The 25,902-nt window shown below is 31.8% G+C and overlaps 2 protein-coding genes across 3 annotated transcripts in view; both read left to right on the top strand.

Annotated features, from left to right (window-relative positions):
* Nucleotides 1–99: 99 nt before the first annotated feature.
* On the top strand, nt 100–10,619 carry LOC143047898 (peroxisomal targeting signal 2 receptor-like). The gene is made up of 9 exons (XM_076221235.1): nt 100–272; nt 2,270–2,442; nt 3,423–3,458; nt 4,024–4,101; nt 4,833–4,941; nt 5,637–5,746; nt 7,276–7,389; nt 7,851–7,906; nt 9,996–10,619. Exons 1-9 carry the CDS (start codon nt 170–172, stop codon nt 10,162–10,164), a joined length of 948 nt encoding a protein of 315 aa, XP_076077350.1. The 5' UTR covers nt 100–169; the 3' UTR covers nt 10,165–10,619.
* A 7,506-nt stretch (nt 10,620–18,125) lies between these two features.
* LOC143047895 (uncharacterized) overlaps nt 18,126–25,902 on the top strand; it is a 43,263-nt gene continuing 35,486 nt past the window's right edge. Inside the window, exon 1 of one of the 2 annotated variants that reach the window (XM_076221220.1) lies at nt 18,126–18,280. In XM_076221220.1, coding sequence (XP_076077335.1) covers nt 18,207–18,280 — 74 coding nt within the window. In that variant the 5' untranslated portion in view covers nt 18,126–18,206. Of the gene's footprint in view, nt 18,281–23,331; nt 23,482–25,902 lie in introns of those variants that run through there. The other variant, XM_076221219.1, reaches the window with a different exon arrangement.

Below are 25,902 nucleotides of genomic sequence, written 5' to 3'. Positions count from 1 at the left end.
AGTCTGTAATAATAGCAAAATATTAAGATATTTATTATTGAAGCTATCAGAAGATCCTTCCTTTAAAAAATCCAGTTAATGTCGTAAAGTAATCTTCTATAATTTGAGGTCAATATCTAGGCCGAAAGATTTTTTTCCGTAAATGTGAACTCTAGGTTAAAAAATGTAAATGTCACTTCAAATTAAAGGGAGGCACGGATATTCTGTAGAATTTTCTCCGTATTTTCAACATAGATTTGCATGCGCCTCATCACAATATTATGGAATTGCAGGCAAGCATTTTTTTTAAAAGGGGGATCAAGGATTTGTATAGTGTCACTATATACAAATCCTTGGGGGGATACATGGTGTGGCTCTTTTCCACGGTGTATAAAAGCCTTAACAGGATTCTACACGTACCTATACAGATACAGATGTGGGTGGTACATCACTAAATTCTTGGCAAATGATGATAAGTTAACGTTAATTTTTGCTGTATTTTAAACGCTCTGAAGAGCTTATGTTTGTATTGTTAGGCAGCAACCATTTGATTTTCTGGGGGGGGGGGCTATGGTTTTTTTTTCTGAGCAAACTTTTTTTTTCGCCTTTGGCGAAGAACAATCTATTTTTTTAGTGACAAACCGAAGACAATTTTTTTCTTTCAATTTTAGCATTACATATAGTGGCAGCTGAGGGTGAAACAAACAATTTTTTTTACTCAGGGTCCAAAACAAATTATTTTTTTCACCAAAACCTGGAAACAAACTTTTTTTTCCAAAAAAAACCATAGCCCCCCCCCAGAAAATAAAATGGTTGCTGCCTTATATGTTAACCATATCAAAATAAAACTTTCGTATTGGTATTCGTAAAATGTAAACTTTCTTCAAGACAATAAAATCTACTATTTTTGATGAATCAAGTTAAATTTTATCCCAACGATAATCTTTTCTTAAGACTTCTGACGAAACACAATAAGGATATTTAGACGAATCACTGTAAATTTTTAACCAATTTGACGCTTACGGTAGCAGAAACTGTTTGACAACTGACTGACGGTAAAGGGCATTCATAGTACCCTCATGATATATATTAGAGACACCAGAATACAAAAATAAAGTAAAAATTGTACAGAGGTGTGCTGCTCGTTATGTATGTCACAAACTATACTGTTTGTGGGCGTAAACATTTTACATAAGGGTACTTTATGTGTCAACAGATTGACCTTAATCGGTCAGATTCATCTGTTTGCTGTTCAACTCACTTTCATGTACCTATTAACACCAGTAGCATGATAAGTCTTACATCCATGATCATGATGATAAAATATCTTCAATGGCCCTATCATTCTGAGCACAGCAATAATATTAAGGGGATTATGGTCAATATCACTTGTATTAAAGTCATCCATACTATAGACTCATTGCAATTCTCTTGGACAGTTACAAGTCATGCAAGTGGTAATTTTTTTCCAAAAACAATATAAATACAATTGAAATTGTAGTGGCCTGCAAAACAGTTGAAACCTCTACAACATAAAATAACTTAATATATTTCAATGTACATATTTTGTTGAAACTTATTTTATTAATTAAATCCAAATTTAAAAATGTATCCTTTTTGCATTTGGCAGTAATATGATAAACAATTTAATAAATAGTCATGATAGTAGGTTCCAGAAACAAGCTGTTTACTTATCTCAACATTTTTGAAATATTTGCTTTAAATATAAAAATGGTATCAACTGAAGCCTGTATTGCTGCAGAGGCATCTGTGTTCCCCCTTTTAGCTATCATTTTTATGCCCCACCTACGATAGTAGAGGGGCATTATGTTTTCTGGTCTGTGGCTCCGTCCGTCTGTGCCTCCGTTCGTCTGTTCGTCCATTCGTCCGTTCAGGTTAAAGTTTTTGGTCAAGGTAGTTTTTGTTGAAGCTGAAGTCCAATCAACTTGAAACTTAGTACACTTGTTTCTTATGATATGATCTTTCTAATTTTTAAGCCAAATTAGACTTTTGACCCCAATTTCACGGTCCACTAAACATAGAAAATGAAAGTGGGAGTTTCAGGTTAAAGTTTTTGGTTAAGGTAGTTTTTGATAAAATTGAAGTCCAATCAACTTGAAACTTAGTACATATGTTCTCTATAGTATAATCTTTCTAATTTTAATGCCAAATTAGATTATTACCCAATTTCACGGTCCATGGAACATTGAAAAGGATAGTGCGAGTGGGGCATCCGTGTACTTTGGACACATTCTTGTTTATTTTCCATTTTCTCCTGTCTAAACTTCAGGGAATGGTACACTCTTTATCATAGACCAGACCCCCAATGGACTGGTCCCTACTGTAGTATTTGACTGGAATGATGGACTGTTTGATGTGACCTGGGCAGAGAATAATGAAAATGTACTTGTAACTGCATCTGGTGATGGTGGAATTGTTGTGTGGGATGCTTCACAACCCAGAGTAAGTTTACATTTGTCATCATGTACATGGCATTATTGAAACCTAAAAACAGAATTCTTCAATTGAGCTGCGTCGGATAGAAATCGACCTTATGCAAGTGCATGTACACATATACATATCTAAGACTTTGATCCATTTTGGAATAACTTAGATATAAAAGCTGCATTTTGGTCCGTTTAAAAGGGTTGTCTTCTTATGAAAATCTACTATTGGAACAATTACAGACTTTCTGTAGAAACTATTTTAACCCAAAATAGGTTAACAGAGGTATTGATTTTCGTTTGCATAAGGTCGATTTCTATCCGACGCAGCTCAATTCATAACCAGAAGTGATAATTGATATATATCGATAGTTGTTAATTTCCTGCATGTAATGAATTTACAATGTACAATGTTCAAAGCTCTTTATTTCTAATTAAGGTATCCAAAGGCCAAGGGACACTATAATGGCAACACTACACAATGTGTTCTCGTTTATAACTCACTTACATACATGGCATATAAACATGTACAAATTAACCCACATGGTTGTGGTGTAAAAACATTTAAAACATGAACAAACTTAAAGGGGAGAAAAACATTGATTTAGACAAATGTAGTACAGTCAGTGTAACAACTGATGCAAATGTTTTAACAACCTGCTAATTGATTTTATTCTAGGAGTGTATTTTGCTAAATTTAATTGGTATCAATTCGCCTTTTCAGAATCTAAAGGATCATAGGTAATTTCATTGTTTGTACCTCAAAATGAAAATAATGTCGCGTCAATGGTTGAATTTCCATTGTTTATTACATTTCTAACCAATCACGACGTTGTGGTGTACACTTTTGAAAATATTACCCAGAATGCATTAGATTCTGACACGGCGAATTACTACCATACATTTTTCTATGTATACTTTAATCAGATCACTATTATGATAAATTATTCTGACTCTGATTATTAAACTGGATATATTTTAGATTTTTTTTCTTTGCAGGGTCCTATCAAGGCATATAAAGAACATACAAAAGAGGTTAGTTACAAAGGTTATAGATTTTAATGAAATAAGCCAACAAAAATGATCAGAAATCATGTACATATAGAAAACAGAAATGTCAAGATATAAATAAAATCAGATCTGCTCTAATCATCAATAAAAACAATCCTAAAACAAAGGTTACCGATAAACAGATATTGATCATGTTGATCCCCATAAGATTTTCTACAAACATAGGAAATGATAGCAAGGAAAATTTGCAATAGTTAATTGCCACTGTACAATGCATGTACAATGTATAATATCAGCAACTGAGCTGCCATAATTGTTACATTGCTCACAATGAGAGCATGAAAAACAATATTTAGGAAATCCTAATATAGAAAGTAGTATGTCCTGTGAAGATGAAATAACATTCATGAAAAAGACATCATATATGAAAGAGAAAATCATACACGAAAGAAAAAATTGTACACAAAAGAAGAATTGTACACAAAAGAGAAATCTGTACACAAAAGAGAAATCTGTACACAAAAGAGAAAATTAAACATGAAATAGTAAATTATACATGAAATGGTTGATCATACCTGATTATTTCTAGGTTTATTCAGTACATTGGAGTCAGACAAGAAATGAAAACTTTGTTTTAAGTGGCTCGTGGGACAAACTGATCAAACTGGTATGTTTATCATAATGATAGGTTTTGCATGAATTAATAGCAGTTCATATTCATGTTCTATATGTGTTACAAATCCACTTACAATGCATATTGATTTCTATATGTATTGTTACGTAATAGCCTATGTTCAGTGGACCATGAAATTGGGGTCAAAACTCTTATTTGGCATTAAAATTAGAAAGATCATATCATAGGGAACATTTATACTAAGTTTCAAGTTGGTTGGACTTCAACTTCATAAAAAAATACCTTGACCAAAAACTTTAACCTGAAGCGTTCAAGCTGGACAGACTGACGAACGAAATGAACAAACGGACCCACAGACCAGAAAACATAACTACATACTATCGTAGGTGGGGCTGTACTTCAAATTCATCAAAAACTACCTTGACCAAAAACATTTTTACCTCAAGCAGGACAGACAGACGAACAGATGAACGAAGGGACGAACGGACCCACACACCAGAAAACATAATGCCCTTCTTCTATCGTAGGTAGGGCATAAAAACAACTAAAACCCTAGAATATAAGTTATTTATCTTGCTAGTGGGTAGTACTTAATTCTATTTGAAAAGAAAGAAAAAAAATGTCAAAGTTTTATATATTTTTTTTTTTTAAAATAAGAGTTATAAAGAGTAATATTTTTTAGAATGATGTCTTTTTTCAATAGGCATTATAATCTACAGTAAAAACAGACGATTTCATGATATTTATCATCTTCTATTTTTCAGTGGGATATTGGTCAAACACAGTCACTTGCTACATTTTCAGGACATGAATATATTGTGTATTCTGTCAGATGGTCACCTCATATCCCAGGATGCTTTGCTTCTGCTTCAGGTTTGTATATTTTTATTGCAGAGATACGTTTTATAACATCAAGTTAACAAAAGCAACATACGAAGAAGATTATATAGTGTAGAATATAGTATAAAAGAAACTTTAGTGTAGACGAACAGTTAGGCTTGTGTTTAAATTCTGGTTCTTATCAGGATCGGATAATTTATGAGTTATCTAATGGCATTAGGGTTTTCCAGAGGTTGCTCATATAGAAAACCATAACTAGAAAGCATTGATTTTATTTAAAATCAAAATGCCTCAGAAAAGGAATTACAAAAAGCAGTGTTTTACAATTACTGATAAATTCCGCTGTTGAATTTAACTGACACTAACAAAAATAAATGGAATCTTGAAAGATCCTGAGTAAGCTCAATCTTTTTCTCAAATTCAATCAGAAGTGTAGTCAAATTAAAAAACGAAAAAAAACAAATGCATGTTAAAAAACAGAGAATTTGTATTCAGATCATTCTAATCAAATCAATCACATACACTCAAAATGAATTAACATAATATTATAACTTATATGCAGAGGTATGTCAATAAATATTTGTCAGAGATCAGATGAGTATGTTCTTTGCACTTTCTTAGCTTTTTAAATCAAGTAGACATGAGTTATCTGTGAAAGTAATGTCAATTTGTGAAGTTTGTTATCTATCATCAGATATGGAAAAAACTTTTTTGTTATCTCTTTTTAGGAGATCAAACGCTGAGAATATGGGATGTCAGAAAACCTGAATTTCCTTTGAATGTTATTCCTGCACACAATGCTGAAATCCTTACCTGTGATTGGTCAAAGTATGATCAGGTAAAAACATAACTTGCCAATACACTTGCCAATACTCATATTTACATACTTAGCTCATATATTACTTTTATCTATGTTTTAATGTCAACCAATTCATACAACATATGTTGGTCCAGGAAACAGGGCAGGTTAATTAATTGTTTTGTGACATCACAAATATTGACAAAGAATTCACAAAAACTTTTAGTAAAATGTCTTACAAGTTGATATGATAACAAATGTCAAGATGAAAAGATTATTTTCCTCTCAAAATAATTCAGAAAAGCACAATTGCATGTTTTTATGCCCCACCTACGATAGTAGAGGGGCATTATGTTTTCTGGTCTGTGTGTCTGTGCGTCCGTTCGTCCGTCCGTTCGTCCTTTCGTTCGTTCGTCCCGCTTCAGGTTAAAGGTAGTTTTTGATGAAGTTGAAGTCCAATCGACTTCAAACTTGGTACACATGTTCCCTATGATATGATCTTTCTAATTTTAATGCCAAATTAGAGATTTTACCCCAATTTCACGGTCCACTGAACATAGAAAATGATAGTGCGAGTGGGGCATTCGTGTACTGAGGACACATTCTTGTTTTATTTTGTTTTTATGCCCCACCTACGATAGTAGAGGGGCATTATGTTTTCTGGTCTGTGCGTCCGTCCGTCAGTCCTTCCATCCGTTCGTTCAGGTTAAAGTTTTTGGTCAAGGTAGTTTCTGATGAAGTTGAAGTCCAATCAACTTCAAACTTAGTACACATGTTCCCTATGATATGATCTTTCTAATTTCATTACCAAATTAGACTTTTGACACCAATTTCACGGTCCACTGAACATAGAAAATAATAGTGCAAGTTTCAGGTTAAAGTTTTTGGTCAAGGTAGTTTTTGATGAAGTTGAAGTCCAATCAACTTCAAACTTAGTACACATGTTCCCTGTGATATGATCTTTCTAATTTAATTGCCAAATTAGACTTTTGACCCCAATTTCACGGTCCACTGAACATAGAAAATAATAGTGCAAGTTTCAGGTTAAATTTTTTATATATATATTTTTACTGTGGTTATCTCCCGTTAACACTCATGAATTCCTAAATTATTTTATCTAATAAATTGTAGGTTATTGGTTTATTGGTAAAAGGTATTGAATGCTATTTAAAAAAAAAAAAATTTATTGAACCATTTTATATGATTTTCTTGATTAAGACATGTAATTTGGAGTTTGTGGGTAGAGTGACGTAATATTCTGCAGTCTGTTACCTTGTGAATTAAAACATTTAATACCTGGTTCAGCATTCCAATTTATTAAAAAGAACAGTTCATATTCATATCCTATTTTTGCCACTGCACATTAAACACCAATCTATCGCCAATTTGACAACTAAAAAGGTGTATTCAACCCATGATATTACATCATTTTTCTTCTGTTGTTCTGACAAAGATATTACCCATAATTCTTTTGATTCTGAAAAGTTTCCTTTCTTGTCCTTTAAATTTCTGTGTGTTGAAGAAACATTAAACATATCAAATAAATAAAATTTTCTTTGTTTTTTAAGAATATAGTATTTACTGGTAGTGTAGATTGTTCAATAAAAGGTTGGGACATTAGAAACTCTAGAGGACCCATCTGTGAATTACGTGGACACCAGTATGCTGTTAGAAGGATAAAGGTAATTTAATATTTAGTTTCATATATTATGTTTTGTATATATATATATAACAATTTTGTTAACACAATTCAACCTGAGGTTAAGATCCTATAAGGTAGGAAATTTGTTCCAAATTAATAAACAAGTTTTAACTGTTTTGTATATAAAACTGGATTATAATTGAACTTTTTGTTTTAATCAAAAGTTACCATGTCAAATACTTTTCAGACTTTTCTGTTTAGCAAACAATTGGTACTTTATTTATTTCATATGATTTTACTGTATTTTCCTGATTTTCTTCAATTAAAGATTATTTGCTGTTCTGATCCCATGATTTAAAAAAAAAACAGTCAGACTCCCCAGTTTCGTAAATATTTTGTGCTATCCTGTTCATATGACTTTACTGGGTTTTTTTCAGAATTCTCCATTGAGTGATGATTTGTTTCTAATCCTTTTCATTAGATTTTACTGTATTTTTTCAGACTTCTCCATTTAGTAAAGATTTATTGCTGTCCTGTTCATATGACTTTACTGTCAGGTAAGAAATCCCTTTTTATGTTGGACAGTTGCAATATTCTTCCTACAAGAGACCAAATGTTTCACAAAAAAGATTCCTGCCAAATGAATATTACATGTTAATCTATCTATACAATTAATGCTTTTTGAATTATATTTATTTTATATTTTAACTTGTTCACCCATTGTTTAATATAGTTTAAGATATAACATGATCCAAGATATATAATGGGAACAATTTCTTATATAAGATTCTTCATTAAATCAATTCACTTGATAAACTCTTTAGTTAGCAAAATAAGGTGTTGAAGTATGACATTTCTGCTGGCAAATATCCAGTTTGCCTGATGTAATTTTACATCTGAAGATTACAGCTTTGCACATTATAAAATCTCTGTTTATGTGAAATGACAGCCCTTATTTTGCAAAATTTAATGTAAATTTATTCAGATGTGTCCAGCTTATAGATCCAAAGAACCAGTAGTGTTAATCTATTTAAAAACATTCTCAAATAGATAAATAATCCAATATCAAATATATAATTATAGGGAAGTGATTACATGTACTTTAAATCTGAAATTAGTGTTCGGCCAACTGTAAATGTGTAAATATTGCATTCTGTATTATACTTTATGGTTTAAATTGGCAAATAAAAAATCCTCTGAATAGTTTTAATTGCATTAAATTTTGATGTGATGCATGTATTTTCCTTTTTTCTGTTTTTTTACAGTTTGACCTTATGACATTATGATAATTGGCTTTGATAATAGAATATTTTTAAAATAACTCTTTATTCAAGAGCTGAATTGTTTTTTATTGTTTGTTTTCCTATTTTTTATTTTTGTGATTGATTGATCAATGGTTTAACAGGGGGGGAGGGAGTACTGTGTTCTTTTAACATCCTGCCATATGTTCAAGTTTTGTTTAACTAAATGGAAAACCTCCTTGTGGGTTTATATTTGGTATTATCAACAACAAAATATTTCTTTAATGTACGACTATAACCAGTATATTTTAGATGCAAGAATGTTAAAATAAAAATTCAAATAATTGTTATTACTCAGTATTAGTTAAGATATTTAGCACTACCGGTAGCTAATACATGTAATAGGAAATAATTTACTTGATGAATAAAGTAATATAAATCTTCACAATTTAGATAAGTGTAAAGCAAATTGTTATGTAATCCCCTGAGGGCTAAATGACATTATAGAATTAAGGATTAGAGAAGTGTTATACAAAAGGGATTTCTTACTTTTTAAGATGAGTAATAGTTATCCCATGAGGACGCGATGTTTCAGTGTAAGATCACCCCATGGCCAATATTTGGGAATATAGCATTATTATGTAAATTAGATATATTGTATTAATGTTATATAAATTGAATAATGAAAAGAATAGGCATTAGTTGACCATGTAGTTTGGGACACTTGTATAAAGTAAAATCACAAAAATACTGAACTCAGAGGTAAATCAATTCGGAAAGTCCATAATCACATGGCAAAATCAAATAACAAAACGCATCAAAAACGAATGGACAAGAACTGTCATATTCCTGACTTGGTACAGGCATTTTCAAATGTATTTTACACTTGTGTTATAGACTTGGATTAAGACAGATGTATTGGATTGATAATAGACATGCTGTTTTATTATCGTATATTATGCCCCATGAACTTATGTGATTATTGTGATTATTGTGATTGATAAATTATACTGAATGCTGAATTAATAAATGATCATATAGAACTTGAATCTGTGTTAAGGTGACATGTATTCAAATGAAAGCTACCAGATAGTTCCCCCAAACTAGCAAGATGAGTTAACCAGGTCAGAAACGAGCATAGTACTGGCCTTGGTTATACAACTTGCTGTATAAAGCAGATGTTTGACAATCTTTTCATAATTTATTCACAACTTTTCTAGACTTGGAATAATATAGTGCTTGACATATTATATAAACACTTGTCAATTGTTGAAGACCAGATGTTGGCCTGTAATTTTGTTTTTGTGTTATTGTGTTGTTGGGCTCCTGTCTTTTTATATGCATACATCACAACTCCTTTAATTCAATATTAAAAAGTAAAAAAAATTTTCTTTCATTTTTACAGGACATGGGAGATTACTCACTCAGCTCCTTTAGAGACAATAGAACACCATACAGAATTTGTGTATGGCATAGACCATAATTTACATAATCCTGGACAGATAGTGGACTGTGGTTGGGATGAAATGGTCAAAGTATATAATACTAAATCCTTACTGTCAGGTGTCAGATAACACTGAGACAAATCATAATACTGTGGAATCATTGTAATTTTGTTAGATACTAATTTTTATTGGATATTGTGGTTACAGGGGAACCACAAATTAAAATGTTCAGCGAACAATAAATTATGCAGACTTTAGCAACACTATGAAATCAAATATTAATGAAAATGCCAATTTTCCTCAATCCAAGAAAATTGGTTCAGACGAAAAAAAATGAATTTTATATGCAGAATGAATGATAAACAGCATTATTGACAATCATGCGTTAATTCTGTTAGTGTTTACACTAATGATCTAGTCCATTTGTACGAAGAAGAGGGAATGTTGAATGTAATCCAGGTACGAATGCCATTTTTTTTTATAAAATGAAACAAATAAACAACCAAAAATTTTATACTAAACAGATAATATATTTTATTGAGTGATTTTGATTGAATGATAAAATAAAATTATTTATATATGTATATTATGTTGTTAACATAGCAATTTGCTATTCAGGCACTGAACTTTAGTGAGAGAAAAAAATATATCAAATTACAAATTTTGTCAGTTCAGTGATATTTTGTAAGTTAGTTTTTTTTAAATAAACCTTAATTACAGGCTTTACAGCATGCAGAAGTGTTTTGTTTAAATTTTTTATTCAGAATGATTTAAATTAAAGAAAGTTGAAACGAAGGATATTTTTATTACTTTATTGTCTATTGAAAATGATCCAAAAATGGAAGGGGGTCCTGGAGGTCAGAATCACCCCTCTTTGGGACAATCAGTGCATTTGAATGGGGACATATGGTTGGACCCCCCTTTATATCATTGGTTTGGAATCCTCCCTTTGAAAATAGCTGAATCCACCCCTGATGATCCAGGGTCTACTGTTATAAAATGATTTCCTGTAAAAGCAATTACTTCAGTAGTACTGTAGTAGATATATACATTTTTGTAGTTCATTGATATTACATTTAGAGAAAACATTTCCAAGGATAGTATATGACAGAGAGTTATTTATCACATTAATAATATGTATGAACTTTAGAATTACAACATATATTTGGATTCAGACATATATGTACTATCACACAACAAACCTTTAAAAGTTTGTACAAAATTCTCTGTGACTGATATCATAAACTTTCATTTTATATTTGGATTTATAATCAAATAAAAGATAGCGCATTCATGGGTCACAATTTAAAAAAAAAGATGATATTTGTAAATTATTCAAATTAAAAAATGGAACTAAGTATACATTTAGTTTTATCTTATGGTATCAAGTTCGTGAATCATTCAAACAATTTTTTAAAGAAAAGGAGAAAATGACTAGTAGATGAGTCATGCTTATTAAGCCCTACTTAGGGGCATTATGTTTTTAAGTCTGTGCTTCTGTTCTTGCATTAGTTTGTCAGTATGTTAGTTCATCTGTCCTACTGCAGGTTAAAGATTTTGGTCAACATAGTTTTCGATGTAGTAAAGGTCCGATCATCTTGTAACTTAGTACACATACTCCCTTTTATAAGATCTTTCTAATACAATGCAAAATTTTTTAGAGTTTTGACCCCAATTTCATGGTCGACTAAACATATTAAATGATAGTGCGAGAGAGACATCTGTGTACTATGGACACATTCTTGTTATGTAATAGATGTATGGCGACAAAAAGTCTTAGGAACTTGACTTTGTAAATAAAATAACTGGAGGTACAGATACATTACAGTACATTCATGACGAATAGTAGCTAGACCAAAATGTGATATTGCATAAAGGTGCATTTAATATTCTATGAAGGATCACTTATATCTGTGCAAAACATCTTTACCATGGATTTTAATACTTTAGAAGCTGCGACCTTCTTTTTAAAGTATGTTTAAATTATTTTCAATATGCAGCATCAAAACTACATTAGAAAGTTATTTTATGAATATAATTATAGTTTAAGGTGAATTAGAATATTTGTATTGAGATCTTTTCCTTCCTACTATTTCAACTGTCTGACCTGAAGGGATATTAACCTTTAAAGGTTCATTGTGGTGCAGAAAGATCAAAGAAATTTTAACCTTATAAAATTCATTAAAATTTGATGTTACAATATGAATCAAAATGGTGCAACTTTTTGAATTTTATTTGAAATGAAAGAAATTATTTTCAAAGCGTATTCCTATTTCAGAAATAATATGTGAAAATTTTTCTCCATTTCCAGTTGTCTTGAAAAAACAACGTATTTGGGTGTTGTGTAAAATGCAAACCTTGATTCAGATATTTAATTTAGCGTCACTGGCTCTCATTTAAATTCAATGTGATTCCTCATCAAAAATCCTGACTATATTATGTTGTCAGTTGGTTGTGTTTATTTTCATATATTTTTTACCCAGTTTGGATTTACAGTGACGTACTAGTATGTCTAAAAACCAATTTGTTTATTTGTAAACAAATTATAAGTTTTGAAGCATCTAAATACAAGGTTTTCTCATTTTTGTACATAAAATTATCTCCTTAACCAAAGACAGAACCGTCACATTGACAGATTCCAATGAATTCAAGGGGTTTCTTAACAGAAGTATTTTTTAAAACCAATATATATATATATATATATTTTTAAATTGAGCTGACACTCATGCATTTATATAAACAGTTTCGTTAGAGTCCTTCATCTTCTTAAGTATTTATAGTAGATTAAAGAATGACTGATGCTATTTTATAAAGGAAGTGATTTAAAAAAAATTGTATGACAATGCACGTAATTACTCCATGGTACATTAAAAAAATCAATGTTGAACTTCATCTATTTGATTTTAAAGAACATGGATACTACCAGTTTATATACTTTAAAACTCGAAACTCGACAGGGCCGTAACTAGGGTTCGAATTTAGGGGAGGCAGGGGTTTGGGGGCCGCCAATTTTTTTCTTGCAGTAAAATGGCTAAAAATGACCCGTTTTCCGTCGATTTATTTATTTTAAGAAACATCAGTATTACTTGAACCTGGAAGCAATTTTTATGCAAAAACAAACTGAGATTGTTGTTCGGGGTAAGCCAGGCTCCGTCTTGAAAGCCGTACTTTGACCTATAATTATTAACATTAAATACATTGTGACCGCAGATTTTATTCTCAATATGGCTAAAAATCACCCGTTTTCCTTCGATTTCCTTACTTTAAGAAACATCAGTATTGCTGGATCCTTGAAGCATTTTTTTATATAAACAATGATTATCTGTATTTAAAGATATTTTTGTTAGAAATCAAACTGGTAAGTTAAAAAAAAACATATAAAGCAAGATCATAGAAAGCACGATATTTTTTTGTCGAGGACCTTAAATTTTAATATTTTAGAAAGCTGAACAGACATGTATATAACTTCACCCAGGGACTTTCTAAACTAGTATATATTTAGTTAAGAAAGTCTCTGCTTCGACGATTTGGGAGTGTTTAACTACTAAGGCCATAATGTTCTCGTACGATCGGTCGGGAGACGTTAAAAAAATGACACTACAGCTGATTCAGCCGGTAACGAATTTCCAATATCATAAAAGATTCACAATACAAAGGGAACTTCCTCTGCTTTATGGAGCCCCTAAATAAATGTGAATATAGTTAAGTTTTATTCAAAATTGTCGAAAGCAAAGTTTCATATGTGTTCTCGTATAAATACTGAATAACAGACGGACGGCCACACGAAAAATAAAATACCGAAACGGTTCACTTTCGGAAAAAAAAATCCGGAAAATGACAGATATATCACGTATCATAATCACACTGTTAAAACTTGTATTGTTTATAATATAAATTCAAGTTCTTCGTGTACATATTGTGAATATTTCATTTTATTACTTCAGAAAAGAATTTGGTGTAGAAAATTCACTGCCTCCCCTGCCTCATAGGTAGTTACGGCCCTGCTCGATCAATATCCTTGTATAAATATACTGGCCAGCTTAGGAGGAAGGAATTGGCTATTGATTTTCGTTAACCTAACTTTGCAAAATAGTTTTATAATTGTGGTGAAAGGTCAACTGTTTGAAAAGCAATATATACTACTTGAAGCTTCCACGATTAATATTCTAAAATATACCAACAACAGTTAGAATAAGAATGTGTCCATACTACACGGATGCCCCAATCGCACTATCACTTTTTATGGTCAGTGGTCAAAACTCTAATTTGGCATTAAAATTAGAAAGATCATATCATAAGGAGCATGTGTACTAAGTTTCAAGTTGATAGGACCTTAACTTCATCAAAAAATACCTTGACCAAAAACTTTAACATGAAGCGGGACAGACGGACGGACGGACGAACGAACGAACAAACAAACGAACGAACGGACAGACAGACGAACGAACAGGCGGCCGAACGGACGCACAGACCAGAAATCATAAATGGGGCATACAAATTGCTGGTTCATAAAGAATAGAACTTTGTAAAAATAAATAGTTGTCTCTGTAAAAAAATCACACAATATTTTGGCTGTTTCCTATTGGAGAATCTTTACTACCTTTTAAATGAATATCTCAACAGATTTTCTCAGAGAAATGTGTACTGGAAGGGTTTTGTCTTCCTAAAAAACAAATAGATGAGAGAAAAAAAAAAGTAAATAGTTATGAAAAACCAACATCGTCTGTTTGCAATATCGTGTGCTTGTCAGTATAAAACTCCAATTTAAATGAAACTTAAACACACACTTTAACGAATTGTTTAAAGGTAAAATTGTCTACATTTGTATTTGAATATAGGATAGCAATAATATTAACTACTATTATGTACTTTTAAGTTTAAATTTTTTAACCTAGTCTAGACATTAGCTAGCATGACGTTCCGTTTTTTAAACAAAAATATATGTGTCTGCTGAATACAATTCGATTCTTCGACATAGACATCCGTGATTCGAATTTGGCTTTCATATATTCGGCTTTGAGCGTTCCTTGTGAAGGTAAATTCAGAAACTACTACTTCGGACGCATGGAATCCATAAAATGCTGTATTCATTTTTGTACAGCCTTGAATCGCTACCGCTGCCAGTGGACTGGATATCAGTCACTGATGGTATCATCAGCTCAGTAGCCATGTAGTACTTGGGCACTGAGATGAGTTTTAACAAACCTATCTAAACTAAAATATAAAAAATGAAGATCGATGTGGTATGATTGCCGATGAGACAACTCTCCACGATAGACCAAATGACACAGAAATTAACAACTATAGGTCACCGTATGGACTTCATCAATGAGCAAAGCCCATAACGCTTAGTCAGCTATAATAGGCCCCGAAATGACAAATCTAAAACAATTCAAACGAGAAAACTAACAGCGAAATGTTCGTTTATGAATTTACAGATTATTAAGAAACTATAAGTTTCAACACCCTCAGGAAAAGTTAAGGTTATTTACATATATTTGACTATAATTCATAGGTCCTTTTTGGTCAAAAAGCTCTTCAACTAGTTCGCTTCTTCTACATCCTTGGCCTTCAAATATTCTGCTTTGAACGGTTACCGATGAAGGTGAATCAAGAAAAGCGCTTCGGAAACATGGCATTTACAAAGTATTGTTTTCCCTTTGTATATATGTTCCAGACCATATGAGTATTTGGACCGTACGCCTACGGTCCGGACCGTATACGTATACTCGTACGGTCCGACCATACGCGTACGGTCGGACCGTATGAGTATACGCGTACGGTCCAGCTGATGTTTTGGGATCATATTGGTTAAATTTAAACAAATATTTATCAAAATCATTATTTTTAATTTTTAGTTATACAAATTGATTTTATTACATGTATATGGATGAAATGATTAAGCGAACAATTGAAATTAAATATGTGTTTATTTTTATATCCGTGATTCCTATTTTGGTACTCAAGGTGACACTGACTTCCACAAAGAACGTCATATTTTTTTTACAGTAACATAATTTGTTCATGCACGTTGCTTTGCATTTTTTTTGTAAAGTTCCTTAATATTCTAAAACGATTGTCCTCCCACTCTAAGTTTACTTCCGATAACTTCAATTTTAATTAGCATACTTGGCTTCAATATATGAATTACTGACATGCTAAATACAGGAGATTAACAGATTAAATAAACGTGATTTTTTAAAATAGTTATAACGTTATTTTGTTTTATTTCAATTACTATTGAACTTTTTACATTAATTTGAGATGTAAGCTATGTTGATCTGTTATATACATTTGTATCTGATAAACGTGACCAACTTCTTAATATTAGTCAGACCGTACGCGTACGGTCCAAATACTCATACGGTCTGGAACATATATAATAAACCGTATGATTACTTTTGATATGCATTAAACAGGTATAAACAACTGTTGTTGGCATATTTCTTAACTGTGTGCATTCAAGATTAAGATTGGTGAATTTTTTGTCTTCATGCCGAGCTGATTATGAATTTTAGAATGACAACTATTTTGAGCAGGAATGATGATGATGTTGGTTTTTTTTCTACAGTTCCTCCGTTCATCTTGGACTATTATATTATACTAATAGTATAATAGTCCCAGGTTTAATGTATGCCATAGTTTCATGTTATTGTGCAAGTTTTTAAACCGGTGATTACTATACTAAACACATAGTATGGGGCTATGGAATTTTTTTTGGACAAACCTTGTTTTTTCTATTTTTTTGACGACAAGTCGACAACATTTTTTCTTCTTTCAATATAGTGGCAGCTCAGGGTGAAACAAACAATTTTTTTTTACTCAGGGTTAAAAACAAATTTTTTATTTCTCCAAAAACCTTGAAACGAACTTTTCCCCCCAAAAAAATCATTGCTTCCCCACCATACCGCGTAGTCAGCTATAAAAAAATGACAAATGTAAAACAATTCAAACGAGTATTGGTACATGTATATACAAAACCGTTCGCAAATACAGTCATTGAAGGGTGGATGATATATTAAGGATATCCAGATGATAATTTCGCTGGTTACTTCTGTCAGAGACTTGTATACACATGAAAACACATGTCTCTGATTCTATTACGAGTACTTCAAATGTGGTGTCTATAAACACGAAAATATAGAGAAAACAAAACAAAACTGCATAACTATGTGACAAAACCACATATTCTGCTTAATTTTGAAAGACTTGAAAGACAGCATGACATGAATACTTTATTTGTGTTAACCTGTTGCATTCTAAACATTTAAGGCTGCACACCGATATTATGAAATTGAAAATGAAATACGATAGTTTAATTTTACTGCATTGCAGATGAAACATTTATAAACAGTTGTTTGCCTTTCGTTTAAGTTTAGATATCTGTACAGGCCAAAACAATTAATGTTAGTGTGGTGATCTAGAGAGGAGTGCCGGGGATAGATGGGAAGTGGGTACCTACTTTGTATAATCAACTCCTACGGTTTTCAACCCAGATCCATGCATGAAACTTCGCAGGAAGATTGCACATATGTTTCAAGTTGTGTATATCTGATATTATGGAACTATTTGGGAAATATGTGTTCATTCATCCATACTGGGGAACAAATTTGTCGGCAAAACTTATGAAATAGGGTACAAGATTTCAATTTCTACAGTTTTCAACCAAGATCCATAAGACTTCACATAACATTTGTACACATGTTGAAGTTGTGCAACTGATATTACGGAATTGTTTGAAGATTGTTTTTTTTCAAAATTTTCCGGCTTCTTGGCTTTATGAGCATGACGAGTCTTTGTGATCTTAACACTATGAACACTATTGAAATATCGTTGCTTCTCCTTGTTTGCTTTGAATTCATTTACAACACATCATTCGAACTACTGTAATATTCACATTTTTTTTCTCTCATTTTTTAACTTTTTGTGATAGTCCCTCCCATCTCTTATGCTAGCTACTACCATGAACCTTTGTCATTTATTTAAATGCATACATGATACCTACTTAAACGTCAACAGATGAGAATGAAAAGAAAAGTTAACCTGTTTGAATAATACCTAAAACAGAAAATATATACTTTAAACGTGACCTTGCAATGACATAATTGACTAAAAATATATATTTTGCCATATACTTTTCGTAACCCCAGAATGATAAACAGCTGAAGAAAATGACACAGAGGATTATTGTTATTCTGGTGATTTTGTCAGTTTTTGTTGTGACTGATGCAGGAAGGCGTACAAAGTGAGCATTAAATAAATTAAGAGCAACTAAATAAAAATATATATAACTATAATTGTTTATATTTAGATGTATAAAACCTTGAGATTTTCAGTTTCAACTACCCCTTCACTAAAAGAGAGAGAGGAGATGGGATAAAATACAATATCAAAGGTATGAATACACTTGGGTGCGATATTTTCTCGCAGTATTGAAGTTGTTTTTGCTCTTTTTTGGTCGGATTATTTTCTGTTATACACACGTCCCCATTTCCATTCTCATTTTTATTGTAATATTCTAAATAAAGTTTTTTTTTAAATATTTTTGAACTGCAATTATTGGAGATTTACTTATAATGTTGTTTGACAATTCACTTTGTGTAAAACTAAATAACAGGATCACGACTTTACATAGATATGATGGATATGTACAGTATGTACACAGAGCAAAACAAAATTCATGTGCGGAGAATTCACCAACGAAGGCACTTTAATTCCACAGAGTAAAAATTCCAAAAGGCCTGTTCCTGTTTGTACTTATTCATCAGAAATCATTCTGAAGAAAACCGACAAGTAAATTAGAAAAAGATGATTTTTATTCTTCACAGCAACTGTTCTATTTGTATATTGAATAAAAATACGTCATGTGACCCTAGTATAGCAGTTTGCAGTGTATAGACATTCGAAAGTGAATTTAATTTGCCTGCATTTCACTAGGATACCAATAATATTCATGATATTAACTTGGTTTGAAATAGATTTAATGAAATTTCATGTGTGAGATTCTGTACTTTTCCTTTATCTAATATTTTTGTTGTTCGACAAGGCATGAAAAGGGTGTAACACAGAATATATGTTACCATTTGTTGATATGTGTATATTTACTGTAGGGTTGAATATCCCATACATATACCTTGTTATACGAGCTGTTCAATAGAAGTACAATTCACAAAACAACCAAATGACAAATATATAACTTCATAGTTAAGAATATTTGCGATATAGCTATATATGTTTGCCGTCCACACACACGAAATACGTGTAGTTGTAAAATAAAATTATGTACTGTTCAGTCGTTTTTACAGAAGTATATTTCTGGTTCGACTGTGACTTTCAAAGTTTTGTTTTAAAGTGCTTTTTTGAATACCATAGTGTTTTCCCAAATGTTCACTCAATCTTTTAATGAACAAAATGAGACAGGTAACGAGCCAATGTGTCGGCAATATAACGTCAACACTAACCAATAGATATCTCGAGATCAACATGCAGCCTTCAACCATAGGTCTATCAAGTTTGAATAAATTTTAAATGTCCATCGAATGATACTTGTTTGAGTTGCCACGGCTGGTAATCTACACACGCAGAACATTTGGTTCTGCAATGAAAACCGTGAGAGGATTTTCCGGTTGTGCTTGAGTGGAGTAATTGTCACCGCTTCAAAAGGTATGTACATTTCTAAATCTCAATTTTCTTATTCAACTGATCAAAATATTAAAAATCGGAGAATGCTATGCTGTGGTGAATACTTTAACGAAGAGATACATGTATCATTTCCTGTTGTACGTAGAGTTGAACTCCTACAAAATCAGTTGTCCCACGAGTAATTGCCTAAAAAAGTGACATTTCAATTTTGAAATGGTTCTATTTACAGACCTACAAGTTCAAATTTAGTTTTTTTTTCGTGCAATGGGTATGACTGTTGTTTTTGGCGGCGTGTGCGCTGTCCTGTGTTGATAGACGTCTTAATAATTCCAAAAACAACATTTTTCCATGAAGTCATGCGTGAGGGGATCGGTTCTGATTGAGGACATCGTGAATGCGTGAGGGGAAGTACAAACAGTTTTTTTTAATCTTTGGCTTTGTGACTTTTGTTGACTCAATGAATAAATGTGATCAAATCAATGCTGATTAAAAAGCACAGATAATTTCAGAAAATGCCATTGTTCAAAGGAAAAAGGAAAAGAGGACTGAAATTGACTCTCTACAAAAAGCCATGGAGATACAAGTTATCCCCGCCCTCGAAGTGAACTAAACCCTCTGGGAACTGTAAAAATCAGTTGAAAAAAGCTTAATGAAAATTCATGTTATAAGAATAAGAATAGAATAAGAATAAGAATACTTTATTAATCCAATTATGGACCCTTGCGGGTTTTAAATTTCATACAATGATTACAATGATTTGTTATAACAATGAAATAATAAAATGAAATACATGACAATAGAACTCTGAACAGTTATTGCATGCACATGGAATAGAAAGTAATATGGGAGACAATCAATCAATTTCTGTAAGGATTATTCCCCTTTAAACAGATATGGTGTTTTGAGTTGCATACAAATGATATGCAGCCCCAACTGATTAGATATAAGGGTATTTTTCTCCCATGTACACACAGCAACCAATTACTAGATATTTATGTATATAATTATATTTTTTGACAATTGCAGGAATATGATAAGCACCTTAGAGTTTTACTGCAGTTTGTTTATAAGCATTTACATAATAATAGAAGAAATATGCATACACATAGAGAAATGTGCACTTAAATTAAATTTTTGAATTTAAAATATATATATATATAGATAAACTAAAAGAGATTTAGCCATTAACAGAATTTGTGGATCTCAATTGAAAACTCTGGATAAGAAAAATGCATAACTTTTTCAGTATATGTTGATCTTCAGTGGTCATTAACCATAAAAATTTTGATTTGCAGTCCAAGTTATTGAAATTTTGACAGTGTTCATGAGCTTGTGCAAACAGTGATTCTCTACATTGATTATACAATGGACAGTTAATTAAAAAATGAAAATCATCTTCAATATCATTATGAGAACAAAAATTACAAGTCCTCTGTGACCTTTCTATAGGTTTGTTCTTATGTCGCTCTTTTTCTACTCTTAATTGGTGAGCACTTATGCGAAATTTACATATTTGTCTTGATTGAAAACTTTGAATATCAAGATATTTTTCCATTTGGAAATTACTTTTATGAGAAAAATATGTATCTAGCTTTCCATTAACATTATCTTTATCATTGAACCATGCTTTTAAAAATAATACACATTTATTAAAGGAGTTATCTCCCCTAAAATAGTTTATTTAAAAAAAAAAGATGATTCTAAAAACATAAAATTTGATATTTGTTTAAATATGTTGATTTATTGATACAACTATTGAATTGCAAATCTGTCTCCAAATTTGCATATGTGGGCAAATAATCGGTCTAGTTTTTACTTGTAGCAAGAAAACAAAATTGTTGACAACATTTTTGTCTTTATTCTTCGTGAAACATATTATTTATTAAACCTAGGTTCCTACAATTATTTCATAATCCAATCTCATAAACTTTTTTAAGCACACTCACATATGTGTTTTTTCATGAACAATGTAGCCAAATTTAGGTAAGCTTCAACGACTCATAGCTTGAATATAAAGATATGATTTGTACCTCCCCTCACGCATTCACGATGTCCTCAATCAGAACCGATCCCCTCACGCATGACTTCATGAAAAAATGTAGTTTTTGGAATTATTAAGACGTCTATCAACACAGGACAGCGCACAAGCCGCCAAAAACAATATTCATACCCATTGCACGAAAAAAAACTAAATTTGAACTTGTAGGTCTGTAAATAGAACCATTTCAAAATTGAAATGTCACTTTTTTAGGCAATTACTCGTGGGACAACTGATTTTGTAGGAGTTCAACTCTACGTACAACAGGAAATGATACATGTATCTCTTCGTTAAAGTATTCACCACAGCATAGCATTCTCCGATTTTCAATATTTTGATCAGTTGAATAAGAAAATTGAGATTTAGAAATGTACATACCTTTTGAAGCGGTGACAATTGCTCCACTCAAGCACAACCGGAAAATCCTCTCACGGTTTTCATTGCAGAACCAAATGTTCTGCGTGTGTAGATTACCAGCCGTGGTTGCTTTCATGATCAATTTACTGAAAATAGAAAATCACAAATGTATTTATCACATTGAAAGTAAATGCTGGCTAGGGGTAAATAAGGTCACTACGGAGATGTAAAAGAGAATGCGAAAAGAAAAAGAAAATAATGCAATTGTTGATTAAATCCGTTTTTAAGGTCCTGTTTGTTTAATGTTTCCCTGTTTCATTTCTGTCTTGCCTGCACAGAATATAGCAGAATTGAAGTATGATTTATGTTTATTTTCTTTGGTTACATCTTCTGACATCAGACTCGGACTTCTCTTGAACTGAATTTTAATGTGCGTATTGTTATGCGTTTACTTTTCTACATTGGTTAGAGGTATAGGGGGAGGGTTGAGATCTCACAAACATGTTTAACCCCGCCGCATTTTTGCGCCTGTCCCAAGTCAGGAGCCTCTGGCCTTTGTTAGTCTTGTATTATTTTAATTTTAGTTTCTAGTGTACAATTTGGAAATTAGTATGGCGTTCATTGTCACTGGACTAGTGTATATTTGTTTGGGGGCCAGCTGAGGGGCGCCTCCGGGTGCGGGAATTTCTCGCTGCATTGAAGACCTGTTGGTGACCCTCTGCTGTTGTTTTTTATTTGGTCGGATTGTTGTCTCTTTGACACATTCCCCATTTCCATTCTCAATTTTATGATAGTGACTCTACAAATTTCGTCGACTTCATTAATTTATGTGATATTTTATGAATCTTTCAAAGAAGCTTCTTCGTGATCAAGTAATAGCATTTGTTTGAAGAATCAGATTTGAAAAAGAAATTCCGTATTGAACTTATAAAACACTGTAGTCAGTGAAGATAACACTTTTGCACTGGCAGCAGAAAATGCAAGCAAGACGCAGGGTTCCACGAAACTCATTACGAAAATGAAAAAAAAGATAATCGTTTTGACAATAGAAGGCTATGGACTTGAAACATACCAGAGCTTAATATAATCATGAACCACCCGCTCTCCCTATGTTTGAAGATAAGTCCTTTTAATTGTAAAAATACATATAACCCTCTCAGCCTTAAGGTACGTCTATACGAAAGGGAAAAGGAAAAGTTGAACCGATTTGGGATTCATTTGGAGCATGACGGTTTCACAACTAAATACAATAATATAAATTCATTGAGGTATTTATTTACCTTTAAACAGTTGGTTTTTTTTCTTCTTCTTGTCATGATGTAAAAAACCTTGGGAATGTCGCAGAAAGTGTTACTTATTCTGGTGTTTTTGTCAGTTTTTGTTCTGGTTAATGCTGGAAAACGTAAAAAGTAAGTAGAAACTGCATTTTATAATTCATGTCTTTAGATTGCTAGATTGCATAGTTGAATATTTTTACAGCCATTTGCCTTGTTCATTTTCGTATTTGAATGTTTATTTTTAACTATATTCTGAAATTATTGCAAATAGTGAAAAAAAACTGTTTGGTATTTATAAATTGGAACCCGGCATTTAATGCTCAAATGCAATAACAGCTTTGTATTCTCTTTGCTGACCTGATTTATCATTTAGACGACAACGATCATTTTCTGTTCATATGTAATGTTAAAATCATTTGAAACTCTAAATTTCTTCAAATCCAGGCGTAGATGGCCTTAAAGCCAAATTATGCCATATCTTTTGGGACTTTTTTGTTTCAAATGCTCTTCAACTTCGACATGTTTACATTCGAGTGCTACTGGTCTGTCCTTAGTAGACGAAACTCGCGTCTAGGGTAATAAATCATAAACCTGGTATAGTTCATGAGTTGTTTACACCCTTTATGCTATAAGATAATTATGTAATTTCAGGTAGTTATTTGGTAAAATACTTTATAAGCTTGTAACAGTTACCGAAAGTACAGGTTTAACAATTCAAAACCTTGAAGGACAGATTAACTAACAATGAATATTATTTATCAATAACACCATCTCCCCATATATTCTTGGTCCTATTGATTAACAAAAATACTGAGATAGAAAAAAAGACAATTTAACAGAAAACAAATTCAAATAAATCGGATTTTATTATGTAAAATTTAATATGTTCAGAACAATAAACACTGAACTCAATGTTATATTAAATGGTACGTGTTAATCTAATATTAAATGTATATCTACACGCAAATTCATTTAAAATAATGACACTGCAATTCATAGGAAATAAATGTTAGGTTCACAATGAATAAGAATTATGTAAATTGTTATTGGGGATAAAATTCTTGCGAATAAATCAAGTTAACTTCATATTTGAAATGTCTTTGTGTGAGGGGGCTTCATTCAGTCAGATGCTTTATGCAAATCAAAAATATAACACTCGGAATGAACTTATAATGAAACCTTACGTTGTTTTGAATATCTTTATAATATCGCATTCAGAGGTGAAACCACAAAGTGTGCATGAAAAATGTCTCTTAAACACTTTTAAATTCAGTTAAACTGATCAAAAAGAGGTTTGGAGTATTCGTATTTGAAACAGCAACACAACGGCAGCTTCTTTCTACTTTCTTTATCTTACGAGAATGCTATACGCTAATGTTAAAACAAAACAAGGAGATTTCTTTGAAATTTACTGCCACTGCACAGATGAATGATTTATAGTAGTTAGAATGTATTTGTGTAAAATAATCAGACAGATCTGCAGAACATCGATTTCAGTGTTATTCCTCTGGACAAATTAAAATGATAAGATCAGATCTATTTACGTATACATGTATAACAATGTAATTTTGTGTGTAATGGTATTTATTTTTATTTCACCATTTCTATTTTTTTTAATTTAATTTAAATTTAAAATGTCGATGTCTGTTCAAATATGACGGTCACTTAATTGAATTTGAAACAAAAATCAGCATAAATGTAATGCATATACAAAGGAATTAATAACAAATAATAAAAAAAGTATGCAGATTTAAAAAAACATATTCATTTATATGAAATGTTCACCTGTTAAAATTGTAATTACAATGTCAGAAAAGGCGTCAGCCAATGACGACCGATCGATGCGAGAACTTCATGGGTAGTTAAGGTAGTGAACACCCCCTCGTAGCTTTTTTGTCACTTTTTTTTTGCCTTACAAAATGTAGATTACTGCTGATTACTTATATTCACAGCGTGTCTAGACCATGGACAATTTAAAACTTGTCGTAATAAACTATTATAACCTTAAGTGTGTATTGTTGTCTCGACTCGGATCTACACGACCTTTACTTCCCATTAACTTAGGGTCATGTTAACATAACAACAGTATCGGTCATTTGGTCTCAATTACAGCAAAACATATGTGCATCGCAACGCATCACTTCTTTTTATATATTCTTGGTTCGATTGTAATGCACTTTCATATCAGTACATTGACTGCTTGCAGTAGCTTATTTCATTGGTTGTATGTATTCTTAGTGTCTTATTCAGTATAAATTTATATATATTACTTCCATGATTGAACGCATCTGTTCCAACGAACTTGAAATGAAAAGATACAACATATACGGTTAAGTATGTCTCATATTTTACTTAAATCTAGACATTGGCAATGAGGGTCGGTTGACAATAACAATTTACGACAAAGAGATGATTTCAGCTTCCCAATTATGAACTTTCCATTTTTATCTAGCAACATTTCAAAAGCGCCTGCATAGGAAGTACACATACCCTCCAGATATTATTAAAAAGCTTGCCTTTCATATCATGTTTTTATTTTTTAAACCGGGTTAC

Source organism: Mytilus galloprovincialis, chromosome 10 (genome assembly GCF_965363235.1).
Source record: "Mytilus galloprovincialis chromosome 10, xbMytGall1.hap1.1, whole genome shotgun sequence".
In the NCBI taxonomy this organism is placed as follows: Eukaryota; Metazoa; Mollusca; class Bivalvia; order Mytilida; family Mytilidae; genus Mytilus; species Mytilus galloprovincialis.
Note: the sequence above shows the minus strand (reverse complement) of the source record. Positions and strands in the feature narration are given on the sequence as shown.